Source organism: Propithecus coquereli, unplaced genomic scaffold (assembly GCF_000956105.1).
Source record: "Propithecus coquereli isolate 6110/MARCELLA unplaced genomic scaffold, Pcoq_1.0 Scaffold955, whole genome shotgun sequence".
In the NCBI taxonomy this organism is placed as follows: Eukaryota; Metazoa; Chordata; class Mammalia; order Primates; family Indriidae; genus Propithecus; species Propithecus coquereli.
The window spans coordinates 286,004-306,881 of NW_012155896.1; the positions used below are offsets into that span (position 1 = coordinate 286,004).

General features: G+C 52.8%; 1 protein-coding gene across 1 annotated transcript in view; it reads right to left on the reverse strand.

Annotated features, from left to right (window-relative positions):
- SMAD6 (SMAD family member 6) overlaps positions 1 to 14,176 on the reverse strand; it is a 73,693-nt gene extending 59,517 nt beyond the window's left edge. Inside the window, exons 1-3 of the mRNA XM_012665078.1 lie at positions 12,328 to 14,176; positions 4,667 to 4,723; positions 836 to 916 (exon numbers count right to left, since the gene is read on the reverse strand). Coding sequence (XP_012520532.1) covers positions 836 to 916; positions 4,667 to 4,723; positions 12,328 to 13,150 — 961 coding nt within the window. The 5' untranslated portion in view covers positions 13,151 to 14,176. The remainder of the gene's footprint in view (positions 1 to 835; positions 917 to 4,666; positions 4,724 to 12,327) is intronic.
- Between the last annotated feature and the right edge of the window lie 6,702 nt (positions 14,177 to 20,878).

Below are 20,878 nucleotides of genomic sequence, written 5' to 3' on the forward strand. Positions count from 1 at the left end.
TAAATGCTATGCTGGCTGCCGTCCTACTGCTATCGTGGCATGGACGTCGGGGGGAGAAGGACGGCTCAGATCCAGACAAACAGCAACCCATTCGTGCCCACCTGGGTCTCACTCAGCACAGAGCCGGGCCACAAGCCGCAGCACACCTCAAGGCCGTGCTCCCACAGAGCCCCACAGTCCTTGCCACGGGCCCAACATCAACCTCTCTTTCCTCAAGGGAAGCCTGATATAGATATTCCTCCAAATGCAGGGGTCTCCATGGCCAGCTTTTAATTATAGAGGCTGGGGGGCTCCAAACCAGTGTTCTGTTTCCTGTCCCAGCGTGCACTGCTCAGAGACAGACCAGAACCCCTGGCCTTTGGCAAACCCCCCACTTGCCAGATCCTCCCTGCGAGCTCATTCTCCCCGCTCCTCCCCTCTCTCCTGAACCTTCACGTCGGTCCCTCCCCCAGAGTGGGGACAGGACGAATGTGTCACACATCCACTTTGCTGCCTCTTGCAGCTGGGGACGAGGATCCCTTGCTAAGCAGAGAGCGGGGGACTGTGCTAGGTTTTTGTCATTTCTCCATGAGGGACAAGGCAGGGACAACCGGTTAAAACGCGGTAGACGGGCACTTTCAAAGTTAGCATCTTCAGGTCTCACGCATACAGACCGCTCTCAACCCCACCAACACCAGCGATGAGAACATCGGCAGCCTTCCCATCCCAGCAGTGGGAGGAAAAGGGAAACAAAAAGAAGAGGGAAAACAAAACGACTTGCACCAAGCACCCCCGCCCCACCGGTCCCCTTCGGTAAGTTCAACACAACAGCAACACACAAAGAGAAAACGCCAACCTGAGAATTCACCCGGAGCAGTGGTGACGAGGGAGTTGGCGGCCTCCGTTTCAGTGTAAGACAATGTGGAATCGGACAGATCTGTGGGAGGAAAGAGAAAGAGAACTTAGCTGGCCGTGGGGCACTGCTCTTTCCTTCTTCCTCATGCGTCCGCGCGTCCATGTGCATGTGTGTGCCTGCACCGGGCAGCGTGTCCCTCACGACGTCCTGGGGCCATTCTGTAACCCCACCCCAGGATTATCTGAGACCAGACCAGCCAGCCCAAGAACCCTTCCGGAAAACGCTGACTGCTACGACCCTGGCACCTGAAAAAGTTCCAATTGCTCTGACCACAGAAATAACCCAAGTTCAGGGGGCCAAGCAAGTAGCAACTTGGAGCCTCCTCGGGTAAAGTTAAATTAAGCCCCTAAACAATTCTCAGTCGCTGTACTTAATTACAACCATTAAAATTCTTGAAGTTGTTCCTTCTTGCTTCCTTCCTTCCTTCTATCCTTCCTTCCTCCCTCCTGCTGGAGCTGGGAAAACTTTGTTTTAACAAGTCACCAGCCATCCTCACTCTGTCCTGCTTACACCCCTCTAATTAAGGGCTCAAGCATTTGCTCTCAGATTAACTTTGTTTTCTCTCCCCTCCCCCACTCCCTAACATCCAAACCTGCTCACAGAGCAACTTCCAGTGCCTGGTCTGCTTTTCTTAAGGCGTTCTTTTTTTTTTTTTATTTTTTTATTTTTAAGTAGTTTTAAGTGCTTCATATGGCGTGCATTATTTGCTTTCCCTTGTCTGTGGTGCAGTTAGACGGGAAAGGGAAATTCTTTTGCACATTTCTCTTGAACACTGAGCTGCTAGCTTGACAAGCCAATGCCTTTTGGGACAGGCAGACTTGGAAACTTTTTCCTGGGCCCGTGCCTCTGCTACCAGCAATGGGTGTTGTCCCCGTTAAGGGACAGGCCTGTCCAAGAGTTGGAAGGCATGTTCCCAGAGGCCTAGAGCACATGCCTCCTCTTCCCACCCAGCACAACACAGGTCTGGCTCAGCCAGCCCCGCCTGGCCCCACCTGGCCCAGCAGAGCCACTCCAGGCAGGGGATTCCTGGGACAGAACTGTTAGCCTAGGCCCTAGCTAGCTAGAATTCCATTCGATCCTGCAGGAATTTCTTCCTTTTACCACATGGCTTGGGGAGTGAGAAGATGAAACATTAACCAATTTGGCCTTTTTTTTTTTTTTTTCCATTTCCCACTTGCCAGATGCTGACTGGGTGTTCTGGGTTTTATTTTGTTTTTTGGTCTCATGTGATCAAAGAGGCTTAGAAGTGAACTGGCTTTTTGTTTATGAAAAAGCAACAATGCAAGGAAAAGAAAATAATACAAAAAAATAACTCAGGACTATTTATCGGGGCACAAAAAAGTTATCTGCTGGTAAAATGTGTTAGAAGAAAAATAAGGGCACACAGAAAATCTTTAAAAACAAAACAAAAGAAATGCTCAATGCCTAAGTGAGAATTTCTTAAAAGAGTTTTGCTTTAATACCTAATGTTCACAAAGTGCTCCATGCCCAGGCCTTGCTGCCATTTCTCGTGTGAAGTAGCAACATTACCAGCTGAGTCCTACTTCTTGGTGAACTGCTGTGGAGCCAACACAGACAGCATTGTGAGGTTTCCAGAAGGATCCGAACGACAAGTGGTTTCCACCTTTCACAGCTAGTAAGTCCTTATCACGCCCTAGCAAACCCTCACATCTAGTGTTTCCAGTGAGGCCCCGGACGGTGTCACAGTGGCTGTTGCAGAAAGAATGTCCCCAACCTCCAACCCTTCTGAAGCGCCAAGGAGGGACCCTGTCTGCAAACTGGAGCCCCAGGATTGAGTCCCACCTCCACTATCAGTCAAGCAATAGCAGGGGCCACCGACCTTTCCTGTAAAGAGAGTACATATTTCCAGCTACGCGAACCACACACTCTCTGTCACAGCTACTCAGCTCCGCCGCCGTAGCTTAGAAGTAGCCACGGAAAACACACAAACAGACACGTGTGGCTGTGTTCCAGCAAAACTGTACTTTCAGACACTGAAATCTGAATTTCATGTAATTTTTCACATGCCATGAAATATTCTCTTTCTTTTGATTTTTTTTAGCCGCTTAGAAGAGAAAAGCCATTCTTAGCTTGCAAGCCGTATTAAGACAGGTGGTATGCTGAGCAATGTGACCACCAGCAAGTGTCACTTCCTCTTTCTGGGCCTCAGTTGTCCCACTTGTAAAAGAACAGGGCTACCTGCTGGTTTCCGAATGGTCACTGTGCAGGGCTGGGTGGCGTCCTGGTTTTGCTGCTGTACCACAGGCTGACTGACAAACCCCCAGGGCAACAACGATCCCTGCCTGCCATTCACACTGAGCTGCTACATTTACCATGAACTTTTGAGGGCTTTTTTTTTTTTTCTCTAATGGAACTAGTTCAATTATGCCAACGTCGGAAATGCTGAGACAGGCCTGCAAAGGAAGGATGGGGAACCACCGACCTGAATGGGGGCAGCTCTGGGTTTGTGGCTCAACCCTGCTGCTCATTAGCTGGGCAGCTCCTCCCCCTCGCTCAGCCTGATTCCTCATCTTTTAAGTGGCAGGGTCCCAACAGATGACATCTCCAGTTCTCAAAGAACTAAAATTCCCCCATCCATGGGATGATCATACTTCTGGAACAAACAGTGGGGAAGCCACCACGGTTTAGCCACTGACTCACACACCCTCCTGGGACAGCCACTACCCTCCTTGCTTGGGGAGGTCTCCTGAAGGGACCTGGTAGGCACTTCTGACTTCACAGGGGGCGCGGCCTGGAAGGAAAGCCGGAGTGGATGCCTGAGAGTCTACAACACTAAGAAGTCACCTCCCAGATGATACTGCCGTGATACTGGAAGGAGGCATTTACCAAAAACAAAACAAAACCCACTTTTTGTGGTCACTCGGTGGAATGTTTCAGCATCACTGCCCCGCCATCCGACTTTTAAAATTTGAGTCCCACAGGAACTGCCTGGGTCACACAGTTGCCCTCCTGGTACTGTTAGAGACAAACTGACTCGCCCCACAACCAGGATTCTGCAGACTCCACTGCTTCTCTGGCTTAAAACCTGTGCTCTGAATCCCACTAGCAGAAACAGAGGGCCACGAAACAAGCGCTCTCTGCCGTTTAAAACCACATGCATCTACCCCAGAATATGAGCTGATCATCTAGGCCCCAGGTTTTACAGAAAACACACTCTGTCTGTGAATGGGAGTTGTATAAAATGACATTGCCACCTCCACTAAGCTCACCTGGGGGAGAGGCATGCCAGGGGCTTTGTGTACCCATAAACATTCTTTCCAAACATTGTAATTGTTGTTTCTGCCCAGGTGGACATCTCGGCTTAAAGAAGGGGGAAATATACAGCCCCTCTCAGCAAAGACCTCACACCCGATCTATCTGTCATGCTACTAATTAATACCCACTACAGGGAACAACTCAAGGCTGAGGGAGGGAGAGAGAGGAAAAGAGACACAGAAATGCCAACCCACCTCCAATGAGATGCTTAAGTCAAAACCCATTCATCTCAGACAGGCCCGTGTTTAAAGGTCACAGAGAGGTTAATGATGAGCCCTGGAATTTCAAGACGTAAATCCTGCTGCAGAGGCTGGGTCTGCTTTGGCCCAGTTGTGGGAGTGTTTCTAAAACTTCACCCCATTTCAGTGTAACCAGTGTGGTTTCCACCCCTCCCCTCCAGCCCTCCAGCATTGAGGCCAGACAGAGGCTGGGCTGAAGAGGAAGAGGACCTGGGGATGGACACATCTCTGCAAGGGTAGGAAAGAAGGCACTTACCCAGTGGCTTGTACTCGTCGCGAGGAGACAGCCGAGAGTAGGGGGGTGGCGGTGATTCTGGAAGACAGGAGACAGCACGTCACTGCCGGGTAGGGGAGTTCACACCTGGGGTTCTACATGCTTTTAATTATTGGTTTCCTCAAATAATAAACTCATCCCCCAGGAAGGCTTCCTTTTCTCCCACCACCTCTGCTGCCCAAATCTATTAGAAGAGTTAAAGCCACAGGCTTGGGGTGTAGACAGACCTGGCTCAATCCCTGCTCTGCCACCTTTGGCTGTGTGACCTCAGGAAAATTACTTCACCTCTCTGAGCCTATTTCCTCAGCTCTAAAATGAGGATAACAATTATATAGATCTCCCAGGTTTGCCAGGACAATGTATGTAACTTGGCACTGTAGAAAAATACCTCCAGTATAATAACAGTAACTATTATTACTATCACAAGAGAAATGCAAGTGCAGGGGAAGTCAGATCTAGGGTTGCCAGATAAAATACAGGATGCTCAGTTCAATCTAATTTTGCATAAATATGGCATGATTTTTTAGTGTAAGTATGTCCCTTGCAATATTTGTGACATACTTACACACAGAAATATTATGTGTTGTTTACTTGAAATTCAGATTTAACTAGGCATCCTGTATTTTATTTGCTAAATTTGGCAAGTTTAGTCAGAGCTAAATGCAAAAGCCCAGACACAGAAACTCCTTTGCAAAGGAGCTGCATTAGAACTAATATTCTGGTGTACAGGGAAGTTGGTGCAACTGTTTGGAAGCCAGAAAGCCAAACCCAGCTCAGACGCCTCGATAGGAGGCCCTAAACTGGTCCCTGCCAGCTCTTGGCTTCAGTCCCCTGCTTTGTGAGGGGCAGGAGTGGAACACAAGCTCCCTCCAGCCTTCCAGTTCAGACTCTGTGATTCCTTATTGTCTATGGTATTTTTCTTTGGGTTTCCTTTTCATTTGCCTAAAATACTCCTCCTTAAAAACATATACTTTGCCTTCAGAAGAATTCCTTAGCCTGTTGCTTTACTGGAAGTAACAATTTGCTAAACTAAGTAACAATTTGCATGAGTAAAATGACCCTTCATTTTCTGTAAATGAAACTAAACACAATCAAATCGCAAACTAAAACAAACTCTCAGTGGTAATAAAGTGGTAATAACTATTATTAGGCGGGTATCAGTAATGACACGAGGGGTAATAAGGGTTTTTCGCAATTATAATAAGGCACAATTAGTTGCAGGAGCATTTGTTTTGCTCCATACACCCAACAAGGCTCCATCTCTTCCCCACCCTGGCCTTTCCAGCCTGAAGTTACTTCAACAAAGTGAAGGCTCTGAGGTCTAGAAACAGGGACTCTTTTGTGGACAGGGGTTAGGGAGAAGAAAAAGTGAATCATGGAGTAGCCACTAGGAGAGACAAACATTTGCTCGATGCCTACCCTGTGTCTTGCTCCATGCCATGCACCTTCAATTTTATTTCCTGAATTTTATTCCTTTAGACCTCAGGTACAGAGTGGTTAATCATGGTCATCAGGCACCTATTTTTATTTAATCCTTTCTCAAAAATAAGGGAATAAATAAGATGGCATTATTATCCCCATTTTACAGATGAGAAAACTGACTTCTCCATGTCCCCCAGCCAATCACAGTGGAGCTGGGACTTGAGCCCAGGCCTGACTCTGCTCTACAGCCCAATGAGACGGGGAGTCACGAGGCACCCTGACTTACACCCCACTTCACCCCTGCTCGGTCCAGCACACCACCTGCACGGAAAGTGCTCACGAAATGGGGACAAAGACAACAACGATGAGTGTAACGGTAAAGGTGGACGCATCTGTGGACAGAGATGTGGAGAAAGAGGACCTGGGGGACCCTCAGGCCTAGGAGGGACTAAAGGCCACCCCTCCCAGGACAAAAGGCATGACACAGGAAGGGCTGGAGCTCCATGGGGAAAGAGCATTAAGGCCAGTCCTTCCACTGCAGAGGAGGACACTGAGGCCTGGCAAGTGGAAGTGACTCCCTCAGGAGCTGGGTGTGAGCCAGGACCAGAGCCAGGTCTCTGTCCCAGCCTCACGCCCTTTCCACTACTCCCGCGAACTTGGCGGAGAGCCTGCAATTCCTCTATCAGGGTTACTTTTGCAAAACTCTGATTGGGTTGGCTGAGGCCCAGACTACACATGGCACAGAGCTCTGGACATTTGCTCCCCATCCCCCAGATTTGTCCCCAAAAGTGAAACTTGGCAGCAATGGGCAGTGGCAGCAGGAGTCGAGCCCCTCTAACCAACCTGAGCATCTCTTCCAGGGGCTGCTAACATGGGACCCAAAAGGTAGGGGGCAGGAAGGGCTCATGAAGTCTCCCTGCAGGAGCCACCTGGGCCTTGAGTTGTAACTCACAACACACCCAAGTTGGGGGTTTTGATATCATGAGTGAGACAGAAAGAAAATCTGTGAACCTGAACCATCAGGCACACCAGCTAGTGAGAAGACTGCAAAGCTTCAGGAGGGACTTCACCGGGCCCCCATTTGCTCCAGCAAAATGGTTTGCACAGAATTCTTTAACCACAGAGACTGAGAGCTATCACTAAATTCCATTCTCAACCATAAGGAAGTATGAAGGCTTACAGACTCCACCCCATAACACAGGGATTTACAATGTTAGAGACAGAAAGGGCCTTAGGGTTCACCCAGCTCAACCCCTTCTACTGATAGGGAAACTGAGGTCCAGCCTGGAAAAGAACCTGTCTGAGACCACACCTGAAGGTAGCTGCAGATGTTACTCTACTTCAACAAAACTAAGGGGGAGGCCAGTTAGAGGCTAATACCAGGTAACCCTCTTTTCTTTTTTTAATTAGATATAATTTACACACCATAAGATTCACTCTTTTAAAATATACAATTCAGTGGTTTTTAGTAGATGCATAGAATTGTGCAACCACCACTGCAATCTAATTACGGGACATTTTCATCGCCATGAAAAGAAACTCTGTCCCTATTAGCAGTCACTTCCTATACCCCCTCAAACCCCAAAACACTAGGCAGCCACTAATCTACTTTCTAACTTTCTAAGTTCCCTATTCTGGACTTTTCATATAAATGGAATCATACGATACGCGGCCTTTTGTGACTGGCTTCTTTCATTTAGCATGATGTTTTTAAGGTTCCTCCACGCTGCAGCATGTCTCAGTACCTCACTCCATTCTTTTTTATGGCTGAATAATATTCCGTTGTTTGGATGTACATTTGGTTTGTCGATTCATCAGCTAATGGACATCGGGTTATTTCCACTTTTTGGCTGTTAGGAACAATGTGCTATGAACAATACAGGGTTAAGTCTTAACTGCCACTCCACTCCACTCCCACGTGGCCACGGACCTGCAATAATGGAGTCCCAGGACATGAACTCAGGTAGACAAGGTGGGAACTCAAGTGGGACACTTGGTGGGTACGCAGAGACAAAAGGTCAGAAGAGAAACCATGAGCTGCCACCAGGCCCTCTGTCCACTCTCCTCTTAGAAGTTGTCTTAGTACTTGCAAAAGTTGTGTTGATTTCAAAATAATAACCAATATGCTCTAAACTTTAATGGGAGAACTCCTAGAGCTTTGCGGGCCCTGCTGAAAGACATGGACATGATAGAGAGAAAGAGAAAGAGAGGCAGAAACAGAGAGACATCAGAAACTCCAGCCCCCTCAGACATACAGCCTGGGGCATCAACTTCAGGAATCTCCTCCAGCTTCCTCCAGAAGCAAGAGCAGTCAGCCAGGGGCCAGTGCGCCAGAAGGCTAGCTCTCAGCTCTCAGCTCTGGGCCCAGGCATGCCTCTGGTTAGCCCCCAGGGGGTACTTAGCCTTTTGGGATCTAGACCCAAATTCTAAAGCCAGAAGAGAGTTCATAGCCTCTCCCAGTGCCTGGCAAGGTTTCAGTTTGGGACATTACCTTCCACCCCCATCTCTGCAGCTCAGCATCTTGCTTAGCAAAGGATCTGCATGCCTCCCTGGGCCTTCAAGTTTCCCCCTCCCAAAGGGTGGCCAGGAGGGGAGGAGGCCTCCCCAGTGCCCATCCCTTCCGCCCCCAGAACCTAAAGGCTCAACCCTAAGCCCCAGGACGGGAGAGGCAGAAAAGGAGCTCCTGGCACTTTAAGGCCGGCTGAGCCTAATTGCCCAGATTCCCCTGGCAGCCAGATAAACAGCACAGCCGGCTGGCGCCAGCAAGAGGCAAACTGCACATTATCACCCCTTCCTCACCTCCAGGAGGAGTGAGGAGGAACAGACAAGCAGGCCTAGGGGCCGAGCAGGCCAGGCGGCGGGGGTTTGGAAGCCCAACTTGAAATTGATCTCATTTCAAAGGGATAATGCCAGGCCAAATAAAAGGAAAACTTTCTAGGCCATTCTAATTCCTATAGTCCTGGCCTGGGAACCCTGTGTTTTCCTAGGCGGCCTCCTCCAGTCGTTTAGAAGTTCTCTCTCTCTCTCTCTCTCTCTCTCTCTCTCTTGCTCTCTCGCTCTGTCTCTTTCCCGGGCGCAATTTGGATAATAGTAATTTACTGAATATAATTACAGAAAAAAAAAAGTGGTGAAGCAAAGAGCAGGAGATTTATTCCAAAGTTAATGGATACTTTCAGGAGAAAGGAGCTCTATAAACACAGGTTAGAGCTGTGATTAAAGTATTTCTCCACATTTCCGTCCACATAGGCACGCACCGAGCTCAACGAACTGGCTTTTCCTGGGACAGAACGACACGCAGGGGAAGCAGAGCTGGACCTGACTCCCACAGGCAGGGAGGACCCCAGTTTCTGAGACAGACGGCGGGGCGCAGGCAGGGAGGGGAGGAAGGCCTGCATAGCCTGGACTCTCTATCTGACCACCAGCCCTCAGGGATTCTGTCCAAGCCCCCTCACTTTACAGAGGTGAAAAAAGGCCCAGAGAAAGGAGACTTGCCCCAAGGCCCGGAAGCAAGTTGATGGATGGAGCAGGACTGGCTCTGAACAGCAGGAGAACACGTTGCCAAGGAAGGGGTCTCCTGCCACTGGGGCCAGGTTGAGAGGCTGGGGTGGCTGGTGCCAGGTGGGTGTCCCTCAGTGCTGGGCGTTCCAGTGTACTCTACTCCCTAGCTGTGTGCATGCTCTGTGTGTGTCTGTCTGTCTGCCCCATGCCCCAGCCTCTCCCCCAGAGACCTGGAAGGAGCAGTTTTCTTATCAGGATGCGCACGGCTGAGCCCCAGCTATGCGCCCGCCCAGCTGCCCGCCCAGCCAGGGAGCCAGGCTGGCGGCCAGGCGGCGGGGGTGGGGTGGGCAGCAAAGGGTTCCCCCAGGTGTCAGTCCCAGCCGCAAGACGGTCAACCTAGCACCTACTGGAAACTCTTCCCAGATCTTCCGTCCCCCCAGCTGCCCCCAAGGTAGCTGAATGGGGGCTCCATAGGCCAGCAGCTTGCCAAGAAGCAGGGGAACAGACTCAGGGCGCTGCAGCCCCTGCAACAGCACCTCCTTCTGGGGGAAGGAAGGAGTCAACTTCCCACCCTTAGTCCAGAATCAGATGTGGAGAATGTTCCCAGAGCCACCCCCACTGACCAGTAAGATGACCGAAATGAGAGGTAATTCATCCAAGGTCAAGCTTCAGGTTACTGGCTGGGAAAAGCCTAGGACCAGGTCCATGGTCAAGAAGTATTCTACTGCAGGCCAGGCCTCCCTCAACCTGTACCTGTTCAAGGCCACCAAACTCCAACCGACACCCCAGACCAACTCCTAGTCCAAGAAGTAGGAGCAGGAGCATATCCTGTCTATTGTCTCTAACTTTTTCACTCTTCCCCTTCCGGCCCACTACCTGAGCTTGCCTGGTACCTTGGCTCCCGGCTGGCTCTCTCCTTCTCTCCTGAACCATCATCCAAGGCCCCGGTCTGGTTAGAGCTGCAGGTGACCTGATTACACACACACACCCCCCCCCATACCACTTCCGGTAGTTCAAACCCACTGACCCAGCCCTGCCCACTTCTCATCTTCCCCCATCGCTTCCCCATCTCCCCCATAGGATTACGCTTCCTGAGGGCTCAGATCCTACTTATATTTCCACTCGGCAAGCTATAGCACCCAGCACAGTGCCTGGCTCAGAGTAAGCACTCAACAAACATTTGCTGGCACACTGACATGGTGAGAGAGGAGATACCCACTAGGGCCTTCCAGAAGAGTGCAGTGGGCCCCACCATCCATCCTCCACTAAAAAAAAAAATATATAATGACCAGGGACAAGAAACCCACAAACAGGGCTCCTTTCCCCACAAGCAGGGAAGAGACAGGGGCGGCAAAGGAGAGAAAGCCACTTCCAGGGGAAGCTGTCGGGAAGAAGAAAAAGGTGAAAGCCTGGCACAGGCCACAGGTCAGGGATTGCCCAAAGGCCCTAAATTGGGCCCAGGGTGACATGTGGGAGGCAGGGCACCTGATCAATGCTGCCCCTCCCCACCCCTCAACGCCCTCTATTCAGGAACCACCACTGAGGGGAAACTTCCTTTCCTCGCCAGCCACTACCCCACACACAAACAAGACACCTGGGACAAATTCACACTGAGTCAGGAGGCCTGTGATCTGACTCTCTATGTGCCCCCAGCCTGGATGCTGACTCTCTCCAAGGAGGTCAGAATGAAGGAACTCAGAGCCCTCCCAGGCCCAACAGCCCTGCCAGACAACCCTCCCACCTCCCCCACCCCACCACCTCCCAGCAAAACCCCCAAAGCCGCCTAACAGATCCACGTACATCCCTCAGATGATACCTACAGGATAAAAGGTGTGTCCCCCCCCACACCCGCAGTGCAGAGGTCACAGCAGGGGCACTGCAAGCTCCTGACCTGCCTGGGGCCTCCGCCTATCCTCACCTCTGCTCCAGCACCCAGGGCCTGCCCAGGTAAGCAAGGCTGGGGGCGGGGTGTATGCAGGAAATCCCAGGAGGAGAACAAAGAAGGGGGGCAGTTCCCAGAGGTAATAAAATACCTGTCTTCCTCGCCTACTTGCGGATACCTCCAAGACCCTCAACTCTATAGAAAAGCTGAACACACGAATTGACAATGATGATGGTGGAGGACCCTGGCATTTGACACCCAAGGGATGCCGGGAATAACCAGGGCAAGAGAGTGGCCTCCACTCCAGGGACGGGTTACCCTGCAAAAGGTTTGCTCCAAAGCATACAAACGCGTAAGTGGGACATTTTATGAACTATGATTTGTCTACACCCAGTTTTACAACGTATAGCTCCCTGGATCTAGAAAAGCATAACACAGACACAGGCATACGCATACAAATGCTAGAAGCCTGGGCACAAACTGGGGGAAATTCAGAAACTGCAGTGGGGAGAAAAGGGGGAAAGCCCGTTTCTTTGGCTTCTCCGTGGCCTGCCCTGCCCTTTCCCTGCGAAGCTGGAGCTTACATCACGTCCCTGAAGCTGCACAGAAAAACTCCAACCTGTGCCCTTTAAAGTTTGCCGAAGCCTCGAGATGAAGCTGCCGTTTGATGTGTGTGCTCGGACACCCGCTCCCCCGACCGGGGTGAGGCGCCTCCCCGGGGCTCCCACGCTCCAACGGCCCCCGCACCTGCGCCCGCCCGCAGCGTCACGGAGAGAGAGAAAGCCACAGAAGAGGGCGCGGAGGGGGACCCGCGGCCCCCGCCCCAGCGCGGCGCGCTCACCTGGCCCGCAGAGCCGGCTGAAGTGGTAGGGGTTGCAGCACACGGTGGGGCCGTCGGCGGCGGCGCTGAAGCTGTGGCAGCCGCACAGGGGCTTCAGCTCCACGGCGTGCTGCAGGTCGGGCCAGCGGAAGAGGCGGCCGAGCAGCAGCTGCGGCGGCGCGGGCTGGCCGCCCAGGCGGAGGTCGGCGCGCGGCACTAGCACGCAGCCGCCCGGCACGCCGCCGCGGGACTCCACCGCCTCCAGCAGCGTGTCCAGAGAGCGCTCCTTGAGCCGCTTCAGCAGCGAGTACGTGACCGTTTTGAGCTCCTGCTCGAGCAGCAGCAGTCGCGAGCGAGCTTCGCGACTCCGCCCGCCGCCCGCCGGCTCCAGGGCCGCCCCGGCCAGGGGGGCGCTGGCGTCCCGGGGCGCGCCCGCGGCGTCCCGCTCCGAAAAGAGACAGCAGGTCACCGTCTCGCAGTCACTCTCCGGCAGCCAGCCCGGGCCTCCCGGCTCCGCCACGTCCAGCAGGGAGCCCCCTGAGCCGGCCCCCGGCTCCGACATGGGCCTCGGGGGGCCGCCCGCGCGCCGGCGCCTCCCCGCGCTCTGGGCGCCTCGCTGTCCCACCGCGTCCCGGGGCCGCCTCGGGGCTACCGGGCGGACTTCGGAGCGGCCGCAGCCTCCGCCCTCTCGTGCCCGCGGGGCCGGCTCAGCTCGGCTGCCCAAGCTCCCATCCTCGCCGCCGCCGCCGCCGCCGCCGCCGCCGCTGCCGCCTTCCTCCCGGTCGGGGACCACACGACTTCGCCAAAGTCGCCGCACCAGCCCCGAGCGTTTGGACCTGAACATACGATATCCTTTGGCGCCGGGGGTGGGGGGGAGGCGGTCTCCGGTTACCGGGGGTCCGTTTCCTCAGCGAGGCGCCGGCTGCGCGGGCCGCAGCCCCACATGAAGCTCCGCCGCGGAGCGCCGTGCAGACCGCGCACAGCCTGTCGTCGAAGGGGCGCCGCAGGGCTGCAACATGAGGGAGCTGGCCGGGCGGGACGGCGGGGACGCGCGCGCCGAGCCGCAGTCCGCGGCGGGCCAGCGGCTACATGGACCGCGGCGGCTAAGCTGCTCAACAACTCCAGCCCCCGCGCTTCCAGGGGGCTGCAGGCGGCGTGCCGCCAGAGAGACCCCGCATGGGCCGGCAAGACTTCAAAAGTTGCGCGGCTGGCCCATCAGCAGAAAGTGCTCGCGCCGAACCCCGAAATGCGTCTGGAAAGTCCTGCCTTTAAAACCCTAGCGCAAACTACATGGGCTTTTCCTGCAGGATCCAAAAGGCAGGCTTGTTGATATCCTCAGCTCCCTTCTTACTCCCTGCAAAAAGAAAAAAAAAGGAAAAGAAAGAAAAAGAAATCCCAAACAAAACCCAAATCCCTGGATTTGCATGCACGAAAGGCCAACTCCGTCTCGGGTCCCAGGAGCTAGATGCACTTGGAGCGAGTTTCTCCAGAACGCGGGTGTCAACACACGAGTGGAAGCTGTAAAAATCCCAAAGAGCTGCTAGGAATCCTTAATTAAAAATGCAATCCACCGAGGCAGAGGTCGCAGCCTGCCCCACGCTGCGCTCGGACGCTCCGGGCGCCGCGGCTGCCGAGGTCTGCCCCCCTCCCCCCTCCACAAAAGTGCCTCCCCGTGGCCCCGCGGTCCCTGCGAGGTCTGACGAGGCAGCGCCCGGCGGCTCTTTCTCTCGGCTCCGCTCCCTCGATCGCTCCCCAGCTCTGCTCTCTCTCTCTTTTTTGTTCTCCTCAAACGCACACTGAGGGCCCCCGGAGGAGCGCCGTGGAGTCATTGGCTGCCTCCCATCATATGCCAGTCTAGACACTTTGGCGGCTCCGCGGCGCTGATTGTTGCGCAAACAAGGTTTCAAGTTTCTTAACTCTTAAAGGAGAACACGTCCCATTGCAGGGCCCGAGGCTCCAAGGGGCCGGCTCCCGGGGCGGGCCAAGCCCCGGCCCCCGCCCCACGCCAGCCCCGGCACCCCCGCCCCGGGGCTGACAGCTCCCGCGGCCCGCTCCCCGGCTCGCTTTGCGCCCGGGGCACGGATGCGAGCGAGCACACGCACAAGCACGCACACACACGGTTACACAAACCACGGCCAGGCGCGCGAGGACTCTGAGGACCCCCCCGAGACTCGCAAGAAACCGGGACGCTTTGACTCTCCCTGGCTTGTGCACAAACTTACAAACATACATTGCACTTTAGGGTTGGTCCAAACCCCCATCCCGGGGCAGGCTGATAGAAATGGGTGTGCGTGTGTGCCTTCCTGGATTGCGTCTCTGGGGCGGGGGGTAGCTATATTGGGGTAGCGGATCTTGCGTGACGGCATGAGGGCTGTGCAAAGTCGGGGGTCGCTCTGCTGGGCCAAACGGGGAGCGCGGGACGCTGCACGCACTGGGGCTCCAGACTCGCCGCAGGCGAGGAGTTGGAGAGGGTGGGGTAGAGGCAGGGAGTGTCTCCCCGTTGGCTCCTTTCGGCCACCACAGCCCTCCCTCGGAGCTAGCCGGGCCGCCGGAGGTCCCGGGGCCCCTGGAGGCCCGGCACCCCTTCCTCCCCCTTCGCCAGTTTCTCTGCACCTCGGGGAGGGCTGTGGGTGAGGGGTCGTGCTTTCCCTAGCGATGTTTCCCTACGAAAGCCGGGGTGGGTCGGGGGCGCGGCGGCGGCAGCCGGACGCCCGGCGCGGGAAGGGTTAAGGCCGCTCCTGCCCCTGGAGCCGGCGCGGCGGGGTACCTCCTCGGGCGCGCTAGCTCGTCCGAGGGTGGCAAAAGTTCAAGCTTGTAAAGTCGGGATTGGTCCCGCGCGGAGGGGAAAAAAGGCCTGGTCCCCCCTCCCCCCCCGGTTGCGGCGCCGATTGGCCGGGGTGCGGGGCCGGCACCGCCCTCTCGCCGGCGCGCGGCGGCCCCACCCCCGGCGCGGCGCCCCGCCCCTTTCCGGGCTGGAGCCGGCCCCGCGCTGAATGAAAGAGATTCCGCTACGCTCATTGGCCCGGGCTGGGCGCCATTCCCCCGCCGCGGCCGCGGGGCGCCGGCGCGCGGGTCTCCCCCGGGGCGCCCACTCGTGGGGCCGGCCGTGTGAGCGGGCAGCGGAGCGAGTCCCCGGCCGGCCGAGAGTCCGTGCGCGCGCCGGGGAAGGGCAGTATTTGCAGAAAGGATTCACAACTATTTGATGAGCTTTACCTGGAGTCAGGTACTGTTCGCACTGCGCTCTCCCCAAAGAAGAATCAGACTGAAACTTCCCCACACCCATCCCCTACTACTCTGGCTACATGAAAATAGCCGTCCTAGCCTGTTTCTTGCTTAAAAGTGCGGATGATGATGCTTCTTCCCAGAGCCATGAAGGTCCTAGGAGACCGTGCATATTAAGTGCACAAATCTCAAGTGATCAACAAGATGAATTTTCATAATTGAACAAACACATCTGTGTCACTAGCACCCAAAAGGCAACGTGACCTGCACCCCAGAAGCCAGTCATGTGGCCCCTTTCAGTCACTTGTCACCCCTGGGGAAATTACTGCATCTTAAAATACAAATACTTCCATGCGAAATATTTCCTTTTATCAGGGTATTTGCCCACTTGCCTGTGGATTACAATAATAATAGCTCATGCTTACTGAGTTCTTACTATAGGCAAGGCAATGTTCCAGGCACTAGCAGGACTTAGTTACTTAAATCTCACAACAACCCTGATAGGTACTATTACTATTACTATTATTATCTCTACTTACAGATGAGGAGAGTGAGGCCTGGGAACTTGCCCATTTAATTTGCCATTGACACAAGGATAGTGTTGAGACTGCTAACCTGTAAAACCAGAGGGGCGTAAACCAGCATGTGTGCTCACCCCCAACAGCTGGAAATAGTGAGTGGGTCTGCGTTGCCAGAGCACAGTCTTCAGGGCAATGATTTTCAAAATGTGGTCCAAGGACCTGGACCACCTACATGGACCTGCTGAATCAAAGTGTTATGGGTTGAGGCCCCAGACTCCACATTACACTTTGGGGCCAGGTATGATGGCTACCACTATTTTATAGAAAAGGACACTGAGGCACAAAGGCTTACACAGGGTCACCTGCACAAGCTTGTAGTTAGTGGCAGTCAGGATTTAACCCTAGCCAGTCTGGCTGGAGCAGGGGTATGTGTGTACAATGGGAAGCAAAGGGAATGGGCAGCAGGAAGGAGAGAGGTTACCTGCTGTTAACCTGAAGGGAATCCCCTCCCAGCAGGGATAAACGCGCTTCCACAGATGCTCAGTGCATTTCCTGGGGGGCAAATATGTGGCTTCTTTACCCTACTGTTATCCCCATACCTCCCTGAGGTGCAAAGGCATCCCTTTCTGCAGAGTTCCTGGGGGAGCGCCCTGAAAGATGTCAGGCCTGTCCTCCCGTGGCCTCAAGCCAAGGAGATACTGAAGGGTGACCTTTCTGGGAAGGGCTGCCTTCTTCCCTGGGCCATAACTGGGGCAAAATTTGGCCTGGGCTCTTGCTTACCAGGACCTGTGGCATTGGGGGTGGAGAGTGGGTTGCTAAGAGATGATGCCACCTGAAGAGCACTGAGGCAGAGACTGGTGGGCCTGAGTTCAGTACCGACCCTACTTACCCTCCCTCAACTCTGTAAGCCTTGGGACGCTCATCTGTAAAGTGGGAATAGGAATCATGCTGGAAGCGGTGGCTAAATTTAAATGACAAATTTAAATTTAAATGACAAAATCAGCCCTCGTTATGGGACAACTGCATCTGAATGGAAGGGAAGGGCAGTGACCGTGAGTCCCAGTGTCCTCGGATTCCCAGGGCCTGGCATGCATCTTGGCCACTAGAGGGTGTGTGTGACGGGGCCCAGCAGAACAGGGCCCTGGCTACAGCCTAAGAACACCCTCCGTCCTAGACTGTCATACCCAAAAACAAGCTCCGATTCCCTAGGGATGCAGGGAAAGGAGAGAGAAGGTAGGGTCCCAGCATGTCTCCCCACCGTGTTACAAACTCACAAAATAATTCACAAAGTAGTAACTCTGACCCCTCAGATTCAAATCTGCCCCCGCTCCGCCAGTACTTCCCCCAAAGCACTGTGTGATTCCCCTTTACAGGGCTTGTTACCGTCCATGACGGAAATGTCCACGACATTTCTTTTCTATTCTCCTATGCCTTGGGAGTGTCAGCCCCACAGGGGCAGAGGTGGTGAAACGATCAGGCACAGGCCACCCTCAGCAGTGTGGAGGGAGTGGAGTCACAGACAGCCATTCCGCCTGTGCCACTGAAGAAGCTAAATCACACAAGACAGCACTTGCCCCCTTCTTCTGCCTGGTCTCTAGTATGCCTGTCACATAGTGGGCACTCAGTAAATATTTGTGGGGTGATTGAAATAAAACCCTCACTTAACCAAGCTCCATGCTCATCTCTGTGCAAGCACTTACATGCACTATCTCATCAAATCCTCCCAACAACGCAAAGAAGGTGTTATTCTTCCTAGACCCATTTTTTAAGAGAAGGAAACAGACAGGTTAAGTAATTTGTCTCTAGTCACATAGCCAGTAGATAGCAGAGTGGAGATTTGAACCCAGGGCTGCTTGAGGTGAGTATGTATCTTCTTAACACATGGTCCTAAAAAAGAAAACCAATCCTTTGCCCTTGGGAAGTTTCTGTACTAGCTGGGAAGGCACAAGGTATGAAATAGCAGCAATCATGCAGTGCAGAGCTTGCTTCTAGGTGGTGAGAGGAGGCAGGATCTAGGGGCCCCTGCTTATAAACAGAGACATCACAGAGGGAGTATGGACCACCTCTCACTATGGTTAGATAGATTGGCAGGGCCACTGACTCATTGTGACTCACTTCACAGGAGACTGATGGATAAACCAGGGTTCCACTTATTAACCCTTGAAAACAACTATAGGCCCCAATGGCTAAGTGGTATTGTCTGCCCCTTTGGAAGGCAAATCTACCTGGTCAACATAGCCACAAATGGGGGGGGTTGGGTCACTCTTGGGCAGCGGTAGACAACGCTTCTAAAGCTCTGATGACCCTCTCCCCCTTGAAAAATGCACATGTGTATGAATGGAAGGTTGTGTTCATTCGTTTGACACATACTTATTGAGCTCCTACTGGGTGCCAGGGCCTCTTCTAGGTGCTTGAGATCCTGCAGTAAACAAAACACAAAATTCCTGAGCTCAAGGAGTGCAACAGGAAGAGAGACAGACCATAACAAAATAACCAGGGTAACAGTGTATCAGAAGGTAAAGGTGCCAAGGTCAAAAATAAAACAGAGAAGAAGAGAGAGGAGTGCTAGGAGAGGGTAGGTTGTGGTTTAGAGAAAGTGGTCAGGGGAGGCTTCCCTGGGAAGGTGACTTTTGAGCAAGGTCTTAACAGTGGTGGGAAAACTAGCTGTGACACTGTCTGGGGGAGGAATATTGCAGGCACAGAGAGCAGCAAGGACAAGGGCCCTGAGACGGGAGCCTGCCTGGCATGTTGCGGGACTATCAAAGAGGTGATGAGATCAGAGAAATCCTGGGAGGTAGATTGTAGGTTCGTATAGGCCGTTGTTGGGTCTTTGGCCTGTCCTCTGAGTGACTTGGGAGTGACTTGGAGATTCTGAGCAGGAGAGGGACAGAATCTGCCTTCTGTTTCAACAGGCTGCCATGGACTGCAGGGGCAGAGGAAAGAGTGGGGCCTGGTAGGAGGCTGTGGCAGTGGTCCATGCCGCAGGCCACAGAGACTTGCACCTGGGGGGGAGCAGTGGAGGTAGGGGACCAGCAGTCAGATCCTGGACATTTTATATACCTGAAGATAGTCAAATCTTTGCACATGTAAGAGAACATCTGAACAGCATATCCATGTTACTGATGCTTAGTAAATCTTTTAAATCAATTCACAACTTTTATTTAGCCATGTCATAAGCAGTTATATCCATGAAGTCACAAATGTGCTAGTTATATTTGTCACTTTAAAGTAAAATATCGATCTTTTTACATATTAAATAGATAAATCTGTTTATCTGTGCATCACCTGAAATTACCCCGAGGACCACAAGTATATGTGCGATGTTGGGAATACTGGTTTAACCAATTCCTAACTTCACCCTCTTAGGTTTTTGTTTGTTTGCTTGCTTTTCACTACTTTTTCTCAGAATGATTTTTCCTGGTCCTGTCTCTAAATTATGGTACCTCTTACCATAGCCCCTCTGAACTGATTGCTGGTTTTATGATAGCCATCCCAGGCAGCCTGGGCTTGGGCAGGAATGGTGAAGAACTTGGGCCACAGGGCCCAACAGACCTGGGTTCAAATCCTGTTTGGGCGTCTCTTAGCTGTGGCCTTTGGCAACTTCCTTTACCTCCTACAACAACCCCCAATGGAGTGCCAGTATTAGTCCCAGGTTATAAACTACAGCTGGGGAGCCTGAGACTTAACTGGTAATAATAATAATATTAGGAGGCTGTTTTGAAGGTCTAAACGCTTAGCACAGTGTCTGGCACCTAGTAAGTGCTCAATGAATGGTAGCTATTATTAGTGAAATGAGCATGGAGTCCATCCATCACTACCAAGTTAAGCCACTAAACTAACAACAGCGCTGCAAACTACTTAACCTCTGGGACAATGAATTTCCTCATCTGTAAAACGCACCAACTTGACCAAGGGGGGAGTTAAGTGAGTAAAGTTCTGGCACACTGTAGAACTCAGCAGCTTAATGAGCTGATTAATGAGTTTACTAAGCATAAGTACCCACCTCATAGGGCCATTATGAGAGTTGATCGAGATAATACCTGCAGAGCAGATAGAGCTGCTATTGTTATTCTGCTCCTCGAGTGTCCACAGGGGAGGGCAACACCCGGCATGTTATCGAGTGAATGAATGAATGGGTGGAGGCATGAATGAGTGAAGTGCAGTGAGTTTCGTGGTTGTTAAAGGGATGGAGGCAGTTGTGCAGAGGCCAGGGAGAGGACTGTGGATTTGCTACACTGAACCTGGGTTCCCTGGATCCATCCTCCTCAAACTGAGCTAATGTGGGGCCTCTCGAAGTCAAGGGATTTTTCTGGAGAGCTAATCTGATTCATAGATGTTAAGAAAATTTAATTTTATATTATATCTGTAATATATTCTATTTCTAATGCGAGAGCTAACCCAGATATATCAGGGAATAGAATGCAAAATCATCATGAGTTTTTGAACAGAGATGGGAGACTTCTAAAGAATGTCATGGTCAGTGTGAACAGCATCAGACCAGGAAGCCAGACTGGCCCAAGAACCAATCCCAGCACCTTCTGGTTGGCTCACTGCCCCAACCTTCAGGAGAATGCAGAAGCTCTCATTGGAGAAACAATGCCCAGGGATATGCACATTTTGGTGCTTGGCAACAATTCCACAGACAGAGCATTCCTACTGGAAACTTATTACAGGCCAAAGACATTTAGTGCAGAGTGCCCTGCCCTTCAGAGACTAGGAGTTTATCTGAAGAAATGTCTGTATTCAATCACTCCTCCTCACCATGGCCCGAGAGAACCTTTCAGCATTCCTCCCTGACCTTGAGGCTTCCAGATTGAGAACCTTTCAAT